At 43.8% G+C, this 20,142-nt stretch overlaps 2 protein-coding genes across 3 annotated transcripts in view; one reads left to right on the forward strand and one right to left on the reverse strand.

Annotated features, from left to right (window-relative positions):
- The window catches only part of METTL25 (methyltransferase like 25), a 39,492-nt gene extending 35,010 nt beyond the window's left edge, over positions 1 to 4,482 (reverse strand). Inside the window, exons 1-3 of one of the 2 annotated variants that reach the window (XM_081956676.1) lie at positions 3,889 to 4,482; positions 2,505 to 2,663; positions 1,554 to 1,660 (exon numbers count right to left, since the gene is read on the reverse strand). In XM_081956676.1, the coding sequence (XP_081812802.1) occupies positions 1,554 to 1,660; positions 2,505 to 2,663; positions 3,889 to 4,267 (645 nt within the window). In that variant the 5' untranslated portion in view covers positions 4,268 to 4,482. The remainder of the gene's footprint in view (positions 1 to 1,553; positions 1,661 to 2,504; positions 2,664 to 3,888) is intronic. The other variant, XM_081956677.1, reaches the window with a different exon arrangement.
- CCDC59 (coiled-coil domain containing 59) lies at positions 4,251 to 15,239 on the forward strand. Its single transcript, XM_081956678.1, has 5 exons — positions 4,251 to 4,268; positions 4,384 to 4,651; positions 11,906 to 12,128; positions 13,360 to 13,459; positions 14,514 to 15,239. Exons 1-5 carry the CDS (start codon positions 4,266 to 4,268, stop codon positions 14,673 to 14,675), a joined length of 756 nt encoding a protein of 251 aa, XP_081812804.1. The 5' UTR covers positions 4,251 to 4,265; the 3' UTR covers positions 14,676 to 15,239.
- Positions 15,240 to 20,142: the final 4,903 nt, after the last annotated feature.

Genomic DNA, 20,142 nt, shown 5'->3' on the forward strand with positions numbered 1-20,142 from the left:
CAGACATGAGACTGAACAATGCAGAAGAGCTGAAGGCCGCTATTGAAACATCCTGGTCTTCCATAACACCTCAGCAGTGCCACAGTCTGATAGCTTCCATGCCACACCGCATTGAGGCAGTAATTGCTGCAAAAGGGGCCCAATCCAAGTACTGAGTACATATGCATGCTTATACTTTTCAGAGGTCTGATATTTTTCTATGTACAATCCTTGTTTTATTGATTGCATGTAATATTTTAATTTTCTAAGATTTGGATTTGGGGTTTTCATGAGCTGTAAGCCATAATCATCACAATTATGACAAATCACGGCTTGAACTATCTTGCTTTGCATTTAATGAGTCTATCTCATATATTAGTTTCACCTTTTAAGTTGCATTACTGAAATAAATGAACTTTTGCAGGATATTCTAATTTTTCGAGTTTCACCTGTACTAGTAAAGCTCCAGTGGATTTTATTCTAGGGAGGGTTTTTTGCCACTTGGTAAAGATGGTTTTAATTTAACCAACCTTTCTTACATCCTAAATATTATCTATTGTATTTGAAGCATATTTTAACTGGGCCTCCGCTGATGTTCTTAAATGTGATTTGAAATGCTATGAAATATGTTCAGCATGGCATACACACAAGAAGAATGAAACATTATTTTTATCAGGGTTTTTCCTCATCAGATGATTGGGTTATGGTGCATTTTAGATTTACCCAATTGTACTAAAGATGATTGCAGTCATCTTTCACAGATATCAGAAAACAGGAGTAGTGCTATTGTATGAGGTTTAATTTTTATCATCTAAACAATATTGTACATTTCATATACCATTGTACAGTTTGAGTACAAAGATAAAGCTAAGGATAGCATAAATCATTTTGCTGAATTAGAAACTTTTAGAAAGCATCCTTGAGATTACTATTGCTATAAACAATGTACTTCATTTTATAGATCAAAACTCTGTTCACATTTGGCATTTTCTTATAAGAAGGACTAAAAAAATTAATATAAAGCTGTCCTTCCCTGTTTATTAAAACAAAAACAGTAATTAGTAAAACTAAAAATTTGTGACTGCCTCAGACAGTGATCATTCAGTTATGACAATGATGAAAAAGATACTTTGATATCAACCTTTACATTTATATCTGCAACGCAAAGGAAAAGTGAATCAAGGTCATCCACAACGTCATGGTTTCAATTAACAACCACGCTGCTGAATGACCAAGTTGCTGGCTCCAACTGTGGTTGTTAAATTAGGACTACCTATACCTACAAACACACTTCTACTTACTCTTTATCTTAACTTCCTTCATAACCACAGAAAATTAAGCCAAATATAATTTTCTTTAGTTTAATTTAAATTCAATTCACATTTAATAAAAATATATCCCATTTCTAGCGTCTGACTCTTTAATTGGGCTTTTTAAATGGAGAAAAGCAAACCTAGAACAAAGTCTAATTTGATATTATCATCTTCCTCAACAGGCAATAGTATCTCCTCTAGCACATCCAAGCCTTTGGAAGGAAGTCAACCCCAAAGGGATAAAGTAATAAAAATTCTTACCTGGTTTAAGCCATAATATTTTGCAATGCCATCTACTAAATCTGACATCAGTTTTACTTCATGTGATTTCTTATCATTCATAAAATTATCTGTTTTCATTTCTACCTCTGATCAAAAAGAAACACACATTTAGCTTAAGAGTTTGGGGGAACATGTATCACTAAAATATTGTTATATGTGCATCTTATTTACAAACTATGGTTATGCCCAATAAATACTGGTAAGTGAAAATGCTCTGAACTAATATTACAATATATTTGCTATGCAAGGGTTTCTGAGTCTGACTTTCTGACAAAAGTTTCCAAAGATCTTAAATAATAAAGCAGGCTCATTAAGTGTCATGTTTAAACTCTATTTGTGAGCCAGTTCAGAGATAAAATTACATATCATTGCTTAATTTGCCTTTATATACTAGAACAATCAAACAGATGTATATGCAAAATATTTCTTTATTTGCTTAGAGCAAGAATATTCAGGGAATACTGAATATTTTTGGGAAAAGGAAATTCTTTCCAAAATAAGGAAAACTGTTTCTTAAATCAGGCATTAAAAGTACTTTACATGGAAACCACAAGCTGGAAATCAGAAACAGCTTTTATTCTCTCTGTCTGTCTTTTTACAAATAACTCAAGGTGGCAAATATACTTAATACTCCTTCCTCCTCCTACTTTCCCTACAACAACCCTGTGAAGTGAATTGGGCTGAGAGAGAGTGACTGGCTCAAAGTCATTCAGCTCACTCTCATGGCTAAGGTGGGATTTTATTTGGAAGAGTCAACATATTGCTCCCAACAAAATCTGTCCTCATTTTACCGACCTCAGAAGGATGAAAGGCTGAGTCAACCTTGACCCAGTGAGAATAAAATTGCTGGCAATTGGCAAAATTAGCTTGCAAAACTGCATTCTAACCACTGTGCCACCAGATATCAAAAACAATATAACATTAACTTACTCGGTTGCTGTTTTCTGTCCATTGCTTTGAGTATCTGTTCTAATGAGGTGCATACTCCAAGATTTGGCATTGAATAGTATTTAGCAGCTAGTACAAAAGCCTGGACATTAATCAGCCTGTGAGTATTTTTACAAAAAATGTTGTAAAATCCAGAGTTATCTGTGTGGAAAAAACAGGAAACAGTTTATAATAATGAAACTGGATGAAACAGGGCATCTCAAAGCAAAACTTTTCAATCAAGGTACCTGAAATAGGCTAATCTAAAGCATCTGTTCTTAATCTACAATGAAACCAAACACATTTTTCCTTTTGGATTCAACACTTTCTAGACTAAAACCAATTGATAATGATCTCTTAATGATGTGGAAATGTTTTATTTTTCAGCTGTAAAAAAGAGAAAAAGTGTTGGCTTCAAGAATTAACATAAATCAATTAGATAAACTTATCAATTCCATTCAAAGAGAATTCAAACTATCTCAGTAATATTTAAAACCCAAAATACTTTCCAGAGGCTTGGAAGAGCCGAAGATCAGTTCCTGAATTGCAAACAATACTAATATACTAAATAAAGCAGAGAGAGTATCATAAAGTGTTAGCTTTTATTTATGTGTATTAATTTATGTATTCACTTTATTTTTTTACATCTCAAGGCAGGACACATAAAGCTGATTCCTATTTTTCCACAACCATAATCATATGAGATGCGTAGGACTGATAACAAGCGACTCGGCCAAAGATTCCCTCCAACAGTGCCCAGAGGTCTGCCCAAGAAAAAGTCGTTTTACTCTTTATTAAATGTACTATGTGGATAGCTTGTATTGCTGGGTTTAGGAAAAGGAAGTGTATGAATTAGTACTGAGGGGATACTGAAACTAAGCAGATCTAAGGGCGGAGAAAGAGGGAGGGAGAGGATATGAGAGAGAGAGAAAAAAAGAGGGATTGCCCAGGGCAGGGGTCTCCTACCTTGGCAACTTTAAGACTTGTGGACTTCAACTCCCAGAATTCCTCAGCCAACTGGCTGAGCTGAGGAATTCTGGGAGTTGAAGTCCACAAGTCTTAAAGTTGCCAAGGTAGGAGACCCCTGGCCCAGGGAATCTCCTGAGTTCCCCAAAGCAATCTTCCTGAACCTGGGCAAATTCTGGTCCGCCTTTTATAATTGCCACAGTTGAAAAAAACACCGCACTAAAGGATGAACATTGTGACCGCAGTAACATTTTCATCAAATCTTCGTGGACCAAGCGAGCACATGCTGACTCCAGGCGGTGAAGAAAGAAACGATGAAGGTGGCGGAAAGTAGTTGGCAAGAGACTAGACGGACAAGAACGGAGGGAAAGAAACCGAGACGGAACGAGGCGACGCTCGTCTCTTCACCTTCTGACTCTACCTCGTTCCTGCACAGCGCGCTCTCTGAGAGCGCAGTCTAACTCGAAGAGCTCAAAGCAGCGGCGGCGGCTTTCCAGATGGTGGCTCTTACCGGCGACATCCGCCAGGGGGCGCTGCGGAGTCGGCTCTTCCAGGAGATGCTGCAACCTGTCTCCGCTCAGCGCGCCCAGCACCGTCTCAGGAGGAAGAGCTACGAACTTCTCCCACAGCCCCCTGGTGTAGAACTCCACCGTGTGGGTCTGGCACAACGGAAGTCCCCACCGGAGGAACTCTGCGACTGCCCGTAGCCGCTCGATTACTGTCTCCTCGGAAGGCTCCGGAGGCAAAGGGTAATTCTCTCGGGAGGCGGCCGGCGAGGGATCCCGAGGACACCTCGACATGGTGAGCCCCGCACAGAAACCGCGAGCCAATCACCGCTGGGAAAGGAGTACCGATAGCTCAGCATCGATGGGGTTGGTTTTCGCATCTCCCTCCCCCCTCCCACTTTTCTTTCCAGGCAAAGTGGATCAAGTGCCGAGCAAAGCTAGTTCTACATTGTTCCCAATCGGATTGCCCTGCTGCTGAAAAGAAGACGGTGACGCCTGTTGATGACATAGGCAACGTGCGACAAAACCGAATAGATTGCACGATGGCGCCGTTTGGGAAGAATAGAGACTCGCCGAACTCCAATAGAAAAGGAGGAAAAGAAAAGGCTCCGGCTGGTCTGAGTCGGAAGCAGCCCCGGCGATGGGACACGCATCAATTTAGGGGAAGCCTCCAGGAGGGTAAGGACCTCGCCGCGTTGGACGAGACAAAGGGGAAAAGATGCTAAGGTTTCTCTCCAGTATGGTCTCTTCTTGCTCTTTTACTTTTTTCCGTGACGCCACGCTAGGTAACAAGGGTAGCCGATCTTGACTTGGTCTCAAAGGGAAGCAGAAACGGGCCAGACTGTGAAATTAAGGACGCCTAACCTGAGAGAGAATATATCATCTCTGTATTTTTACTCTTGTGGCAAAAAAGTAATATCAATACTTGATAATGATCATTTTATTAATACAAGACTAGCCTATTACAGTGAGCATGTGACAGTGATTCGGTGAGGTCTTGATCCCAATAAAGAGCAAGAACCACAAGGTTATATAAAATAGATAATTTTGAGTGAATGTGTGTGTGTGTGCATGCAAAGAATCCCCACTACATTAAAAAAAATCACTACTGATGAGGAAATTAATGAGGAAAAGAACGGCTATATAGGAAGGCAGTTATATCCTATTTGAAAAGGAACAAATATGATTTGGTTATCATATGTTAAACTATACATGGGTTTTAATTCATATGACTCTTAACAGTTTTTATATATAAATTCGCCAGGAGTCCCCAACCTCTGATCTGCAGCCTGTTGAGTACTGGGCCGCACAAGTGGCAGACAAGTGCACAAAGCTATATTTGCACAAGTGGCAGGCAAAACCATCCCCTTCCTCCCCTCCCCCACGCTAGTCTGCAGAGCCAGAAAGTTGGGGACTGCTGACTTAGATAAAGTTCTAATTGTTTGCTGACATTGAATTTACAGATGGAACAGATAAAGGTGTATACCAGTATCTATCCTTCAATCTTGTCTCATCTCAAGGTGTACACTAACCAATTAATCACTATCACTGTGATGGCGAACCTATGGCACGCGTGCCAGAAGTGGCACGCAGAGCCATTTGTCCTGGCACGCGGAGCCATCACCAGTTGCTCTTCCGGGCTCAGGCGCAGCAGCCAGCTGGTCATTAAGTGTATTGGCGTGCCAGAAAACAGAAGAGGAACCGCCTGGTGCGCACGCCAGGAAAATGATCTTGTTTTCAGTGTGCACATGCGCGTTGGCCGTTTAGTGATCTGGTTCCTGGCGCACATGCGCACACAAAAAACACCAACAGGAAGAGCAAGGGCCGCGCGTGAAAAAAGACGTGGAGAGGGGATCCCAGCCGTCGCTTATTAGAGCAGAGCTGTGGTCAGGGTTGCCCTCCCTCCCCACCCAAGTGAGCTTCTTGCATGGCCCTCGCCCTCCAGCCCATGGCTCATCTGCAGTCTGAAGGGCTTGGCCGGCTCGGGCACCCCAGAAAAGCAGCGGCAGCCACAAGGGGAAGGGCAGGAGCGGCCAGCCGGCCCCTGCAGCCACTCCCACACCAGCCAGAAGCGGCACTGTGATAGCCGCCAGGGATGAGGGGGCGGCGGTGGCAAGAACGGGCAAGGGCTTCCCTCCCTCCCCACCCAAGTGGGCTTCTTGCACGGCTTCAGGCTGCGGCTCTGATGAGGATCTGCCGCTTCCAGCGGGATATATTCTGCCAGGCCAGTGGTGGGTTTCAAATTTTTTTGGAACCTACTCTGTGGGTGTGGCCTCCTTTGTGGGAGTGGCTTGCCGGCCATGTGACCTGGTGGGAGTGGCTTGGCAGTCATGTGACCAGGTGGGCATGGCTAACTTGGAAAATGTAGTGAAACTCACTTAACGATGCTCTTGCTTAGCAACCAAAATTTTGGGCTCAATTGTGGTCATAAGTTCTTTTTCTTTCTTTCTTTCATCTCTCTCTCCCACTTTCTTTTTTTTCTTTTTCTTTTTTTCTCTCTCTCTGGCTCTTTCTCTCTCTCTCCCTCTCTGTCTCCCTCTGTCATTTTCTCTGGGTGTCTATCTGTCTGTCTCTCTCTCTGTATCTCTGTCTCTCTCTCCTCCTTCCCCCATCTCTGTCACTCTGTGTGTGTGTGTCTGTCTGTCTCTCACTCACTCTGTGTGTATGTGTGTGTGTGTGTGTGTCTGTCTCTGTCTCTCCCTCTGTCTCTCTCCCCTCCCTTCCTCTCTCTCTGTCATTCTGTGTATTTGGGTGTGTCTGTCTCTCACTCATTCACTTAATCACTCACTCTGTGTGTGTCTCTCTATCTTTCTCTCCCTCCCTCCCCCTCTCTGTCTCTCTGTGTGTGTGTGTGTGTGTCTGTCAGTCTCTCTGATTCCCTCCCTCACTCCCTCTCTCTGTCTGTCTGTCTGTCTCACTCACACACACACACTGTGGTCACCTTGTTGAGTGTTCCAATCACATTTGAAACACTCAACAACTGGCTTGCATTTATGGTATTTTGCAGCATTCTGCAGTCATAGGACCAAAATATATGCTTTTAACCATATATTTTGGTCCTATGACTGCAGAATGCTGCAAAATACCATAAATGCAAGCCAGTTGTTGAGTGTTTCAAATGTGATTGGAACACTCAACAAGGTGACCACAGTGTGTGTGTGTGAGTGAGACAGACAGACAGAGAGAGAGAGGAACAGAGAGGGAGTGAGAGAGGGAATCAGAGAGAGACTGACAGAGTCTGACAGAATCAGAGAGGTACTTTTAACTACCTGGCAGCGGCGTTTTTCCTTGAGGGGCTCCTCAGAACATCCTAAGACTTCGGAGGGAAGCCTCCAGCCCGGAGCAGGAGCAAAGCCCCTTTTCCAACTGGCCTTTCCTCGCTTGGAGGGCTTTGGAGGGAAGCTTCTGCATAAGCCCGGCCGAGTGACAACAAGTTCCCACCGTTACGAAGCCTCGGAGGCTGTAATTTTCTGAGCTGTGCGCGCCCGCTTTTTTTCCACGGCGTGGAGCAGCAGCGAGGTTTGTGTGGCCGGCAATCACTCCAAATGCCATCCGGGAAGACGGAGGAACGTGAGGGGGGACCGTTGACGGCCTCCGCAATCATCGCTCGCCTCGCAGAGCCTCGTTGCTGCTCCACGCCGTGGAAAACAGGCGCGCGCGCACAGCTCAGAAAATTACAGCCTCCGAGACTTCGTAACGGCGGGAACTTGTTGTCACTCACCCGGGCTTCTGCAGAAGCTTCCCTCCGAAGCGTTCTGAGCCTCGGAGGCTGTAATTTTCTGAGCTGTGCGCGCCCGCTTTTTTTCCACGGCGTGGAGCAGCAGCGAGGTTTGTGTGGCCGGCAATCACTCCAAATGCCATCCGGGAAGACGAGGAACGTGAGGGGGGACCGTTGACGGCCTCCGCAATCATCGCTCGCCTTGCAGAGCCTCGTTGCTGCTCCACGCCGTGGAAAACAGGCGCGCGCGCACAGCTCAGAAAATTACAGCCTCCGAGACTTCGTAACGGCGGGAACTTGTTGTCACTCACCCGGGCTTCTGCAGAAGCTTCCCTCCGAAGCGTTCTGAGCCTCGGAGGCTGTAATTTTCTGAGCTGTGCGCGCCCGCTTTTTTTCCACGGCGTGGAGCAGCAGCGAGGTTTGTGTGGCCGGCAATCACTCCAAATGCCATCCGGGAAGACGAGGAACGTGAGGGGGGACCGTTGACGGCCTCCGCAATCATCGCTCGCCTCGCAGAGCCTCGTTGCTGCTCCACGCCGTGGAAAACAGGCGCGCGCGCACAGCTCAGAAAATTACAGCCTCCGAGACTTCGTAACGGCGGGAACTTGTTGTCACTCACCCGGGCTTCTGCAGAAGCTTCCCTCCGAAGCGTTCTGAGCCTCGGAGGCTGTAATTTTCTGAGCTGTGCGCGCCCGCTTTTTTTCCACGGCGTGGAGCAGCAGCGAGGTTTGTGTGGCCGGCAATCACTCCAAATGCCATCCGGGAAGACGAGGAACGTGAGGGGGGACCGTTGACGGCCTCCGCAATCATCGCTCGCCTCGCAGAGCCTCGTTGCTGCTCCACGCCGTGGAAAACAGGCGCGCGCGCACAGCTCAGAAAATTACAGCCTCCGAGACTTCGTAACGGCGGGAACTTGTTGTCACTCACCCGGGCTTCTGCAGAAGCTTCCCTCCGAAGCGTTCTGAGCCTCGGAGGCTGTAATTTTCTGAGCTGTGCGCGCCCGCTTTTTTTCCACGGCGTGGAGCAGCAGCGAGGTTTGTGTGGCCGGCAATCACTCCAAATGCCATCCGGGAAGACGAGGAACGTGAGGGGGGACCGTTGACGGCCTCCGCAATCATCGCTCGCCTCGCAGAGCCTCGTTGCTGCTCCACGCCGTGGAAAACAGGCGCGCGCGCACAGCTCAGAAAATTACAGCCTCCGAGACTTCGTAACGGCGGGAACTTGTTGTCACTCACCCGGGCTTCTGCAGAAGCTTCCCTCCGAAGCGTTCTGAGCCTCGGAGGCTGTAATTTTCTGAGCTGTGCGCGCCCGCTTTTTTTCCACGGCGTGGAGCAGCAGCGAGGTTTGTGTGGCCGGCAATCACTCCAAATGCCATCCGGGAAGACGAGGAACGTGAGGGGGGACCGTTGACGGCCTCCGCAATCATCGCTCGCCTCGCAGAGCCTCGTTGCTGCTCCACGCCGTGGAAAACAGGCGCGCGCGCACAGCTCAGAAAATTACAGCCTCCGAGACTTCGTAACGGCGGGAACTTGTTGTCACTCACCCGGGCTTCTGCAGAAGCTTCCCTCCGAAGCGTTCTGAGCCTCGGAGGCTGTAATTTTCTGAGCTGTGCGCGCGCGCCTGTTTTCCACGGCGTGGAGCAGCAGCGAGGCTCTGCGAGGCGAGCGATGATTGCGGAGGCTGTCAACGGTCCCCCCTCGCGTTCCTCGTCTTCCCGGATGGCATCCTGAGTCATTGCCGGCCTCGCAGAACCTCGCTGCTGCTCCACGCCGTGGAAAACAGGCGCGCACGCACAGCTCAGAAAATTACAGCCTCCGAGACTTCGTAACGGTGGGAACTTCTTGTCACTCGGCCGGGCTTATGCAGAAGCTTCCCTCCGAAGCGTTCTGAGCCTCGGAGGCTGTAATTTTCTGAGCTGTGCGCGCGCGCCTGTTTTCCACGGCGTGGAGCAGCAGCGAGGCTCTGCGAGGCGAGCGATGATTGCAGAGGCCGTCAACGGTCCCCCCTCGCGTTCCTCGTCTTCCCGGATGGCATCCTGAGTCATTGCCGGCCTCGCAGAGCCTCGCTGCTGCTCCACGCCGTGGAAAACAGGCGCGCGCGCACAGCTCAGAAAATTACAGCCTCCGAGACTTCGTAACGGCGGGAACTTGTTGTCACTCACCCGGGCTTCTGCAGAAGCTTCCCTCCAAAGCCCTCCAAGCGAGGAAAGGCCAGTTGGGAAACGGGCCAGAAGACAAGGAACAGCAGTGGCGGCGGGGAGTCAGCCCCGATGCAAAAAAAAACGCCAAGGGGGCGGGGCCGGAAATTACTTCCGGGTTCATTCTTCAACCGGTTCGCACGATCCGGTGCGATCCGGTAGAAACCCACCACTGTGCCAGGCCCTTGGCGGCGTCTTTATGCGGTTAGCTCGCCTCCCCGCCAGCAGCTCCTCCAGCGTCCCGGCTGGAAGCAGCAGTGCAACAGTCGCCATTACCAGGGGCAAAGGGGTGGCGGTGGCGACCGCCATCCCTTCCCCAAAAGCGGCTGTTCCGCTTCCAGCCGGGATACTGGCGGAGGAGTTGCTGGTGGGGAGGCGAGCTAACCGCATAAAGGGCATCGCAGAATATATCCCGCTGGAAGCGGCAGTACTCCGGACCAGGGATCCTCATCAGAGCCGCAGGCTGGAGCCATGCAAGAAGCCTGCTTGGGTGGGAAGGGAGGGAAGCCCTTGCCCGCACGTCCTCGCCACTGTCCCACCTTCGACCCCAGTACCGGGACGCCTTGGCAAAGCTCGCTTCACGTGGCAGCAAAGTGTGTGTGTGTGTGCATGTGTGTAACGGGGGCTGGCTGGGACCGATCAGCTGAGAGGCTGGCAAAGAAGCGGCTCTCGTAGGAAGAAGGCAGGGATGCTGACTGGCATTTGCTCCCCTTACTGTTCGCCGCCGCCGCCTCGGCAGGACGGAGCATTACCACCCCCTCCCTGCTGGTTGCAGCCCAGGCCCCGCCTGCCCTGCTTAGCTGAAAGTGGCGAGGGAGCAAGCCGTGATGAGCAGTAAGGGAAATGAGCGCCGGCCACTATCCCTGCCTTTTCGCGGAAGTGGGGAAGACTTCTTTGCCAGCCTCTCAGGTGATCGATCTCATCCTGCCCATTACACACACACACACACACACACCCCGCTTGTTGCCGTGCAAGATGAGCACTGCTGGGGAGAAATCAGGGGGAGAGGGGGGAGAAGGCCATCCCTAGCAGAAGTTTGTTTTCTTCTCCCCCTCCCAGATTTCTTCTCAGCAGCGCTCGTCTTGCACGGCAACAAGCGGTGTGTGTGTCTGTGTAACGGGCTGGATGGGACCGATCACCTGAGAGGCTGGCAAAGAAGTCTTCCCCACTGCTGCGAAAAGGCAGGGATAGTGGCCAGCGCTCATTTCCCTTACTGCTCATCGTGGCTTGCTCCCTCGCCACTTTCAGCTAAGTAGGGCAGGCAGGTGGTAATGCTCCGTCCTGCCAGGGTGGCAGCGGCGAAAAGTAAGGGAAGTGAATGCCAGCCAGCATCCCTGCATTCTTCCTCCGAGGGCCGCTTCTTTGCCAGCCTCTCAGCTGATCAGTCCCAGCCAGCCCCCGTTACACACACACACACACACACACTTTACTGCCACGTGAGGCAAGCGCTTTCGGGGTGAGATCAGGGGGAGAGGGGGGAGAAGGCATCCCTAGCAGAAGTTTGTGTTCTTCTCCCCCTAGTCTTGCGCTGGGGCAAGCATGGTGGCTCCCAAAGAGAATGAAACGGGCGCAGCGCTCTTCCAACAGCCGAGGAAGGAAGAGGAGCCGGGCTTTAAGAAAGCCTCCGGAGACTGGAGAGGACAAAAAACGGCCCCAAAGGATCTGTTTCTGGCTTCCAGAGGGTATCTAGGAGGGTGGGGGAGGCCATTTTGGCCCTCCCCAGGCTTCAGGAAAGCCTCCGGAGCATGGGGGAGGGGTGCATGCAGGGTGTTCGTGTGCGTGTCACGTGCGCATGTGCAGCTGGGTGGGGAATTGAGTGGGCACGCAGGGGGGTGCAGTAGCTAGCATGCGCGCAATTCTGGCACGCCGTAAAAAAAAGGTTCGCCATCACTGCACTATCAGATACAGACTGGTATAGTAACAGAATTTCAGTATTAAATATCAGATTGGTAAGTACATGTTATGAAAGAAATACATTCATTAAAAAGTAATTAATCTTGTTGTCCTATACTTTTAGGTCAAGGCTTTGCCATTTGGAGAAAACAAAAGATTCAACGTGCCTACAAAAAGTTACTTAAAAAGGAAAGACATGTGAATCCTCAGAAGAATGTTGGGTATACTGAAGATTATCCAGAACATCTGAAACATCTTTATTTAGCTGAAGAGGAAATGCTTCGGAAACAGCAGAAACCTAAACATAAGCCAATAGTACTTGAAGAGAAGGAGACTGTAACTTCAGAGTAAGAATGCTAGTGTTCTTAGCAGTAAAATGGTTTATTTATAGTAATGATATTAAAAATTACAATTGCAACAATAAAAATTAATACAAAATGAAAAATAAAACAAAGCAAAAATGGAAAGTGCAGAAAAGAAATCAAAATAGAGATAAATAGAAAAGAAAGAAAAATAAGAATATAATAAAGAAAAATATATAAAGTAATGACTTCGTCGCAACAAATATAAACAATTTTAGTTACTCATCACTTCTTAAAATAAAATAAATCTTATTACAAAATGATCTTATTTTCAAATATACCATCTCTTACCTATAAACAAATCTTTAAAGCTTTGTCATTCAGTTCTGATTTCACAAAAGTTTATTAAGGATTGGCAGAGAGAACAACAGCTATTTTAATCTTGATCAAATCAAGTTTATATTTCCTAGCAATCTTTTTCATTCTGAATTTGTAAGTGTTCTTTAATACAATCCTTCTAGAGTATAACATTTGAAATTCCATTCTAATATGTTGTTTTTAAAGAATTTAAAACAAATATTTTCCACAGAGAGGATTTGTATAAGCAATTCCAAAATCTTAATTCAAGTTTATCTGGATCCTTAGTCTATTTGTAACTTTCCAAAATGATAGTTATAACCATTTATTTGCTGCTTATTCAAAAAAAGTCATTAACTTATATTTAAAACTTCTGTTGCTAATACTTGAAGGAAATTCACCCAGATTTGTTGATCCCAAAGTTCCTAATAGTTGAAAAGCAGTTAACAATTTATGAAAATGATTAGAAAAAGAAGTATGTAAATCCATTGATCTTTTAAAAGTTATCAACCTTGGTTTGAGCAAGATTCCCTCTTCTCCCATGGAAACCTGCTACAGACTTTGGTCTCCTTGCAAGAAGCAATTGCCTAGAGTACTTGTGAGCAATCTCAAGCTTCCAAGAGGTATTATAAAGAACCGGTCTATTTGCCGGCTCTTCATCATTAGCTCTGCTGTTAGCAAGCCTGTTTTACTTCACCATTTCTTACCCAGAGGCTAATGGTAAAATTATTTCTACCGCCATTCCCCCCAAAAGTTACAATGACGAAACAAGGTACTGGGTTGAAGCAAATAATAATCTAAGAATCTTTGCCATTCATCTGTTCTACAGTTTTTCAGTCAAAATTCCCAACTGCTTAGAGAATATAGTTCTGCTTAACCAAAGGCATATTTTAATTTCCAGTATTTTTGTTTAACACAGGAGCAATGTGATTCAGAGAAAATTTAAAGCAAAAACTTCAAACCAGAAAGCAAAAGCGGATTATGAAAAAATAAAGACTGAACGAAATGAGAAAAAAGAAGTATGTAACTTGTAAATAAAGTCATTGGTTTTAGGGCTATATATCTTGGTTTGGTTTTAAGTTTTATATAGGTAGTTACTTACTGATTTCAATAATGCTGATCTCTTTTGAGTATGTCTTATATAGTCTTAAAAGATATGTTTATGTTTCATAAGTTGAAGATACTTACCATAGTTTTCGGAGCATACTTTTTGGAGCATAAGACACATTTTCCCCCCTAAAAGAGGGTGAAAGTTTGAGTGCGTCTTATACACCAAATGTAGCCCCGCCCACCCGCTGGCCCCCACCTTTGGCTTCTTCCTCCCACAATTTTCCTCCTTGCAGCAATCAGTGAACAGCCTGTTTCTGTTTCAGCTTCTGCACAGCCTGATTAGCACAAAGAGATGATTGTCGGTTGGATCGGCCACCCGACCATCAGCTGTTTCAGGCTGCAGGGATTGCCATTGCCTATTGCTGCCTCCGTGCAGCCCATTTTCGGCCTCCGCATCCCATTTTTGGCCTTTGCGCGCCCCGTTTTCAGCCCCCGCATGCCCCATTTTCTGCTCATTCCAATCCCCACTGCCCGGAATGGGGCACATGGAGGTCAAAAACAGGGCATGCAAGGGCTAAAAACGGGATGCGGAGCCTGAAAATGGGGCACGTGGAGGTAGTAATAGGCTATGGCAATCCCTGCAGCCTGAAACAACTGATCCTCGGGAGGCCCGACAATCAGCTGTTTGTACTGAAACTGAAACGGGCTGTTTACTGTTTGCTGCAAGGAAGAAAATTGCTGGAGGCAGAGGCAATTTTTTTTTCTTGTTTTCCTCCCCAAAAGCTAGGTGCATCTTATACTTCGGAGCATTTTATACTCCGAAAAATACGGTATGTCAACACTTGCATGCTCTGTCATGAGTAAAATGAGAATTCAGAATGTATGCTGATAGATGCTGTTTTTTTTTGTTATATACAGCATATAGTTGCTAAGATTGATGCAGCATGCATAGTATGAAATAGCTGAAGGAATGAAATAAGTACATCTTAATGATTCTAGTTTGTTTGTTTGTTTTTATTTCAGGCAGCCCAAAAAAGAAGAGAAGAAAGAGAGAAAGCTCAAAAACTTTATAAACAGAAGAAAATGGAAACATACAAAATATTAAGTAAAAGGACTAGAAAAGGACAACCAAATCTAAATTTACAAATGGAATATCTACTTCAAAAAATTGAGGAAAAAGTATAACTTGTCATATTGTTTTAAATTATAGACACAAAAAAATGATAATATGCACTGGTTGTGGACTTTTCTTTCCACAATGGCCTGCTTTTAAATTTTGTAGCGTCAGCTCTTACTAAGGTTTATTAAGTTATAATGAAAATATTTTTGCAAATTGAAATCTACTTGCAAGGACTTTTAAAGTTTAAATTACAATTTGAATAGGCTGACTATATTAAAATGTTCTTAGTATTTTTAAGAAATCCAGCTAAACTTTCTGAATGTTTGTGGTGCATTTGTATTGTGACTTAAAAACAGATCCTTTTTGCCTAAATTCAGGTAGCCCTCAACGTACAACTGTTCATTTAGTGACCATGCAAAGTTACATCAGGACTGAAAAAAATGACATAACTGTTTTTCACACTTACAACCGTTGCAGCATCCCCAGGGTCATGTGATCAAAATTCAGATGTTTGGCAACTGACTCATATTTATGATGGTTGCAGTGTCCCAGGGTCATGTGATCCTTTTTGCATCATTCTGATAAGCAAAATTAATGGGGATGCCAGATTCACTTAACAACCGTGTCACTGCGATCTAGTGTTTGTGCTAGAAGATCCTATGAAGTCTGGTACGAAACTCATTGAGGAACTGACAGAGTATGGGAAAATAGCGGGTCTAAAGATAAATATGACAAAGACCAAAATGCTGACTAAAAATATGAAATCAAAAGCAAAGGAGGAGTTAACAAAGAAATTGGGTATCCAAATTGTCAAAAAAGTTAAATATCTTGGTATACATTTATCTGCGAGGTGTGTGACCATCAAAGAAGACAATTATACCAATCTGATTAATAAAACTAAGAAGGATCTAGAAAGATGGAAAAACTGTCCCTGATGGGCAGGATCGCAGTTATAAAAATGAATATATTACCAAAATTTCTTTTCTTATTTCAGAACATACCCATTAAATTAGAAAAAGGTGTCTTCAAAGATTTGAATCAATTGGTTTCGAAATTTATCTGGCAGGGAAGAAAACCAAGAATAAAACTTAAGGCTATGCAAGGCACTAAGGAAAAGGGAGGATTTGGCGTACCAGATTGGGAACTCTTATACTGTGGCCATATTAACATGGCTAAGGGAATGGATAATGCTGAGAAATAAAAGATTACTCAAATTGGAAGGTCATGACCTCCAAGCAGGCTGGCATGCCTTCCTTTGGAATGAAAAAGGATCTGCACACAAATATTTTAGTAGACATTACATTAGACAATCTCTGTTAATAATATGGAACAAAATTAAACATGACCACTATACCAAAATACCTATTTGGCTATCTACGATGGAAGCATACACCCAAATTTAATTAACGTGGAAAATATAGTCAAATATAAAGAGCTATTGAACAGGCAGGGGGAGATCAAAACTAGATCAGAATTGATATCACAAGGAATACAAGTAGAATGGTGGTCTTATTTACAGATACAATCAAGGTATGCACAGGATAGGAAGAACGAAGGTATTGCCAAAGACTACACAATATTAGATAAACTGTTGATACAGACAGAAAACAGACTGATCAAAGTGCTGTATAGATTTTTGTTGGAATATAAACTAGAGGAAGAACATGTCAAAGAAACCATGGTCGCCTGGGCGAAAAATTTTGGTTACAATGTGGAATTGGCTAAGTGGGAAAAACTTTGGATACTTAATCAGAAATTAACATTGGCTACGGCGTATAAAGAAAATCTTTACAAGATGTTCTACAGATGGCATCTCCCGCCAGCACGGCTTTCTAAAATGTTTAAAAATCTGGCCCCAAATTGTTGGAAGTGTAAAAAAACACCAGGCCCTTTCTACCATATGTGGTGGACGTGCAATGAGGCAAAAAAAATTGGAAAATGATTCAATCATGGTTAGAACAAATGGTGGGAGAACAAATTATTTATTTTTTATTATTTATTTCTTGGATTTCTAAACCGCCCCCTCTCCCAAAAAGGGACTCGGGGCGGTGTACAGTCAAATGCAGATAAAAATACAGTAATATAAAACAGTTAAATACATTTGGATGGAGGAGATAAGGCTGTACAAGAAATAAATATACTATAAAAACCCTAAAAACATCCCCAATTAAAATACCCAAACCCAATTAAGATATATCCCCGGGAGGTAAAACTAAGAGAGTGCCAGGCCAGCTGATTGAAATAGGTGAGTTATGTTTAAACCAGAAACCTGACTCCTAGGCATAATACCGCATAACATTTACAGTGATTCACTTAACAACTGTAGCAAGAAAGGTCATTAAATGGGGCAAAATTAACAGAAATGTTGGGCTCCGTTGTAGTCGTAAGTCGAGGACTACCTGTACAATTTCTAAGTGGGCATGTATAGAATTGCATTGCTGTTTTCAATACAACTGGTATTTGCTGTATTTTTTGTCCCTCTTCTTTTTTTTCTTTTGCATACATTCAAAAATTCACTTTTAACTGACATGAACAAAGTGTTCTTGCCGTAACTTGATAAAATTCAGAAATAGAGTTTGTAAATGTTTGCCAAATACAGTGTAATTATTACTATTATAAACCTGAGCATATAAACATATTTAGAGAAAAATTGCTTATGGAAATATAACAGGATTAATTTTTTTAAAACATAGGAATATATGGGTTTAATGGAATCTAGTTGGAACAGAGTAGGAAAATTTTGTGTATGTAATGTATATCTAGGTATAGATAACATTCAACACTGAATATTATAATAAATGGTTTAGGAGTACCTTCAGCAACCAGATGCCTGCATACTAGTAGGTCAATACTATTAAATATTTCATAAGCAATCTTCACAGTACTAGCAGAGGAATTTTTCTAATAATTTGCTCAATAATTCTGTATTGCAATAATTTAACACATACAGTCATGTGAAAAAGAAAGCTTATTTGAGTCCCATGGCTTTATGTATGAGGACATATAAAAATTATCTGGTCCTTAGCAGTTCTTAAAAGTGGGTAAATACAACCTCAGATGAACACCAACAACACATGATATTACACCAGGGGTGTCAAACAAGTGGCCTGCAGGCCAGATGCGCCAGGGCAGGCCATGCCCTCCCCAGCTCCAGGAAAGAATCAAACGTCGCAATATGACAATGTGACTCCACAAGTTTGACACCCATGTATTACACTATATCATGTATTTTTAAAAAAGAAAGCCAAAATGGAGAAGCCGTGTGAAAAGTAGATAAGAATCCATAGATAAGAAGAGGGTAGAGCTGTGATTGCAATTTTCCCCCATCCCTTTGCACTTGAAGGAAGTTTCTACTCTGCAGGGCTGCTCATCACCCACATCTGTTCTAGCACCAGAGCTTTCCTATTCTGAATTGGAAATATATCCAAAACCAAAAGGAAACATCTCCCTACCCTCTCTAATTCAGCTTTTCTTTAGCCCAGTCATTCATTTCACCTTAGTCTATAAATAGCACAGTATGCTGTGTGTCATGATAGAATATAGGGATATCATTCTATATAGCAGGCATGTCCAAAGTGCGGCCCGGGGGCCAAATGCGGCCCTTTTTCAAATTGCAAGCGGCCCGCAGCCTCTTCTCCCCACCGGAGTTATTTGTTTAGTCTTTCATAAAATACCGTATTTTTCGAAGTATAAAGATGCATCTTTTTCCCCTCAAAAAAGAGGCTAAAAATCTGGGTGCATCTTATACACTGAATACAGCATTTTTTGCCTCCCAAAACTCTGCCCCCTTCACCAAAATGGCTGTGCATAGCCTTTAGGAGGTTTTCAGAGTGATCCTGGGGGCTGTGGAGGGCATAAATGAGCAAAAAACGGGCCATTTTTTGCTCAACTTTGCCCCCCCCCCTAGCCCCCAGAAGCACTCTAGAAGCCTCTTAAAGGCTATTCATGCCCTTTTAAAAAAAGCCCCATTTTCGTGAAAAATGGGCCATTTTTGGGAGAGTGCAAAAACTTTTTTTTAATTTGCCTCTTCAAAATCTTGGTGCATCTCATACTCTGAAAAATACGGTACTTAATTCGCATTTAATGTTAAGGGTTCAAAGAATGTCAGGCTGAATGATCAGCCCCACACATTTTCACCTCACCAAATCTGGCCCTCCTTGCAAAAAGTTTGGACACCCCTGCTATATAGGATACATCTATATCCTATATAGAATAATATCCCTATATTCTATCATGACATATAGGATATAGAATGATAGGTTTCAGCCACAGTTGCCTAACATGGCTTTGGAAAACAGGCTCAGAATGCTGTCCAGTGAGATATCAACTAGATTACCTCTATTAACATACCCATCACATCTAGCATTCTGATGTTCTGCTTTTGACAACAGTTTTTCTCACAATCTAAGTCAGTATAACAGTGCTAGATATAAAATATAACCTAACCTAACATGAACAAATATAGCATGTATGAGGTAAGGCCCTAAGTTCTTGGACTTGCAGAAGCTTGATTTAGTAGGTAAGGCACCAGGCTAGAAACCAGGAGATGGTGAATTCTATTCCTGCCTTGGGCATGAAAGCTAGTTAGTTGACTGGCTAGTCAGTCTCTCTGCCCAACCATCTCACAGCCTAGTTGTGGGAAAATAGGAGGAAGCAGTATTAGATACAGAGAGTCTTGACTTAGAACCCATTTGTTTAATGACCATTCTAATTTACAATGGCACTGAAAAAAATTATGACCAGTCCTTGTGCTTACAACCACCACAGAATCCCTAGGGTCACCTTATGAAAATTCAGGCACTTGTCAATTGGCATGTATTTACAATGGCTGCAGCATCCTTAGATCATGTGATCATTATGTGCAACTTTCTTAGACAATGTACGACAAATTCAATGGGAGAAGGTGGATATACTTAACTGTGATACACTTAACCATGACAAAAATGATTGTAAAATTGGGTGCAACTCATGTAATGACTGTTTCAGTAACAGACGTTCTGGTCCCAATTGTGGTGGTTAGTCACTGACTACTTGCATGTTTTGCTGCCTTGACTTATTTATAAAAATTACAGTGTTGGGAGATGAATAAGTAAATATAAAATAAAAAGTTCTTTAGGTGAAACATTCTGAAAAATAATATATTTGCTTAATTTCTTTTTGTTAATTGCCTCTGAATAATAAGAAAACTAAAAATATTGGAAGCAGTGCTTCAACTACTATTGCAATATAATTATATAAGCATTTCAAGAAGTCAATCCATCTTTTATTATGGGACATATACACAGGAATTAACTGTCCAGGCTTGTTAAATCAAGAAAACAGAACCAGGTACAGCATACACACACTTAGGATGAAACAACAGAATGTGTCTATAAATTCTGAGTCAAGAATTTTAGCTAGAGTTCAGCAGAACCCAAAGCCCTTTTTACACAACAATCTGTTCCTTCCTATGCCAAGCTTGCTTTGTTTCACCAAATTTAAAAAGAATCAGAGGTATTTTTTTAAAATCTGTTGCTATCCTTCCTAATGTTG

This window comes from Natrix helvetica, assembly GCF_964273705.1.
Source record: "Natrix helvetica genome assembly, chromosome: 6".
NCBI lineage: Eukaryota > Metazoa > Chordata > Lepidosauria > Squamata > Natricidae > Natrix > Natrix helvetica.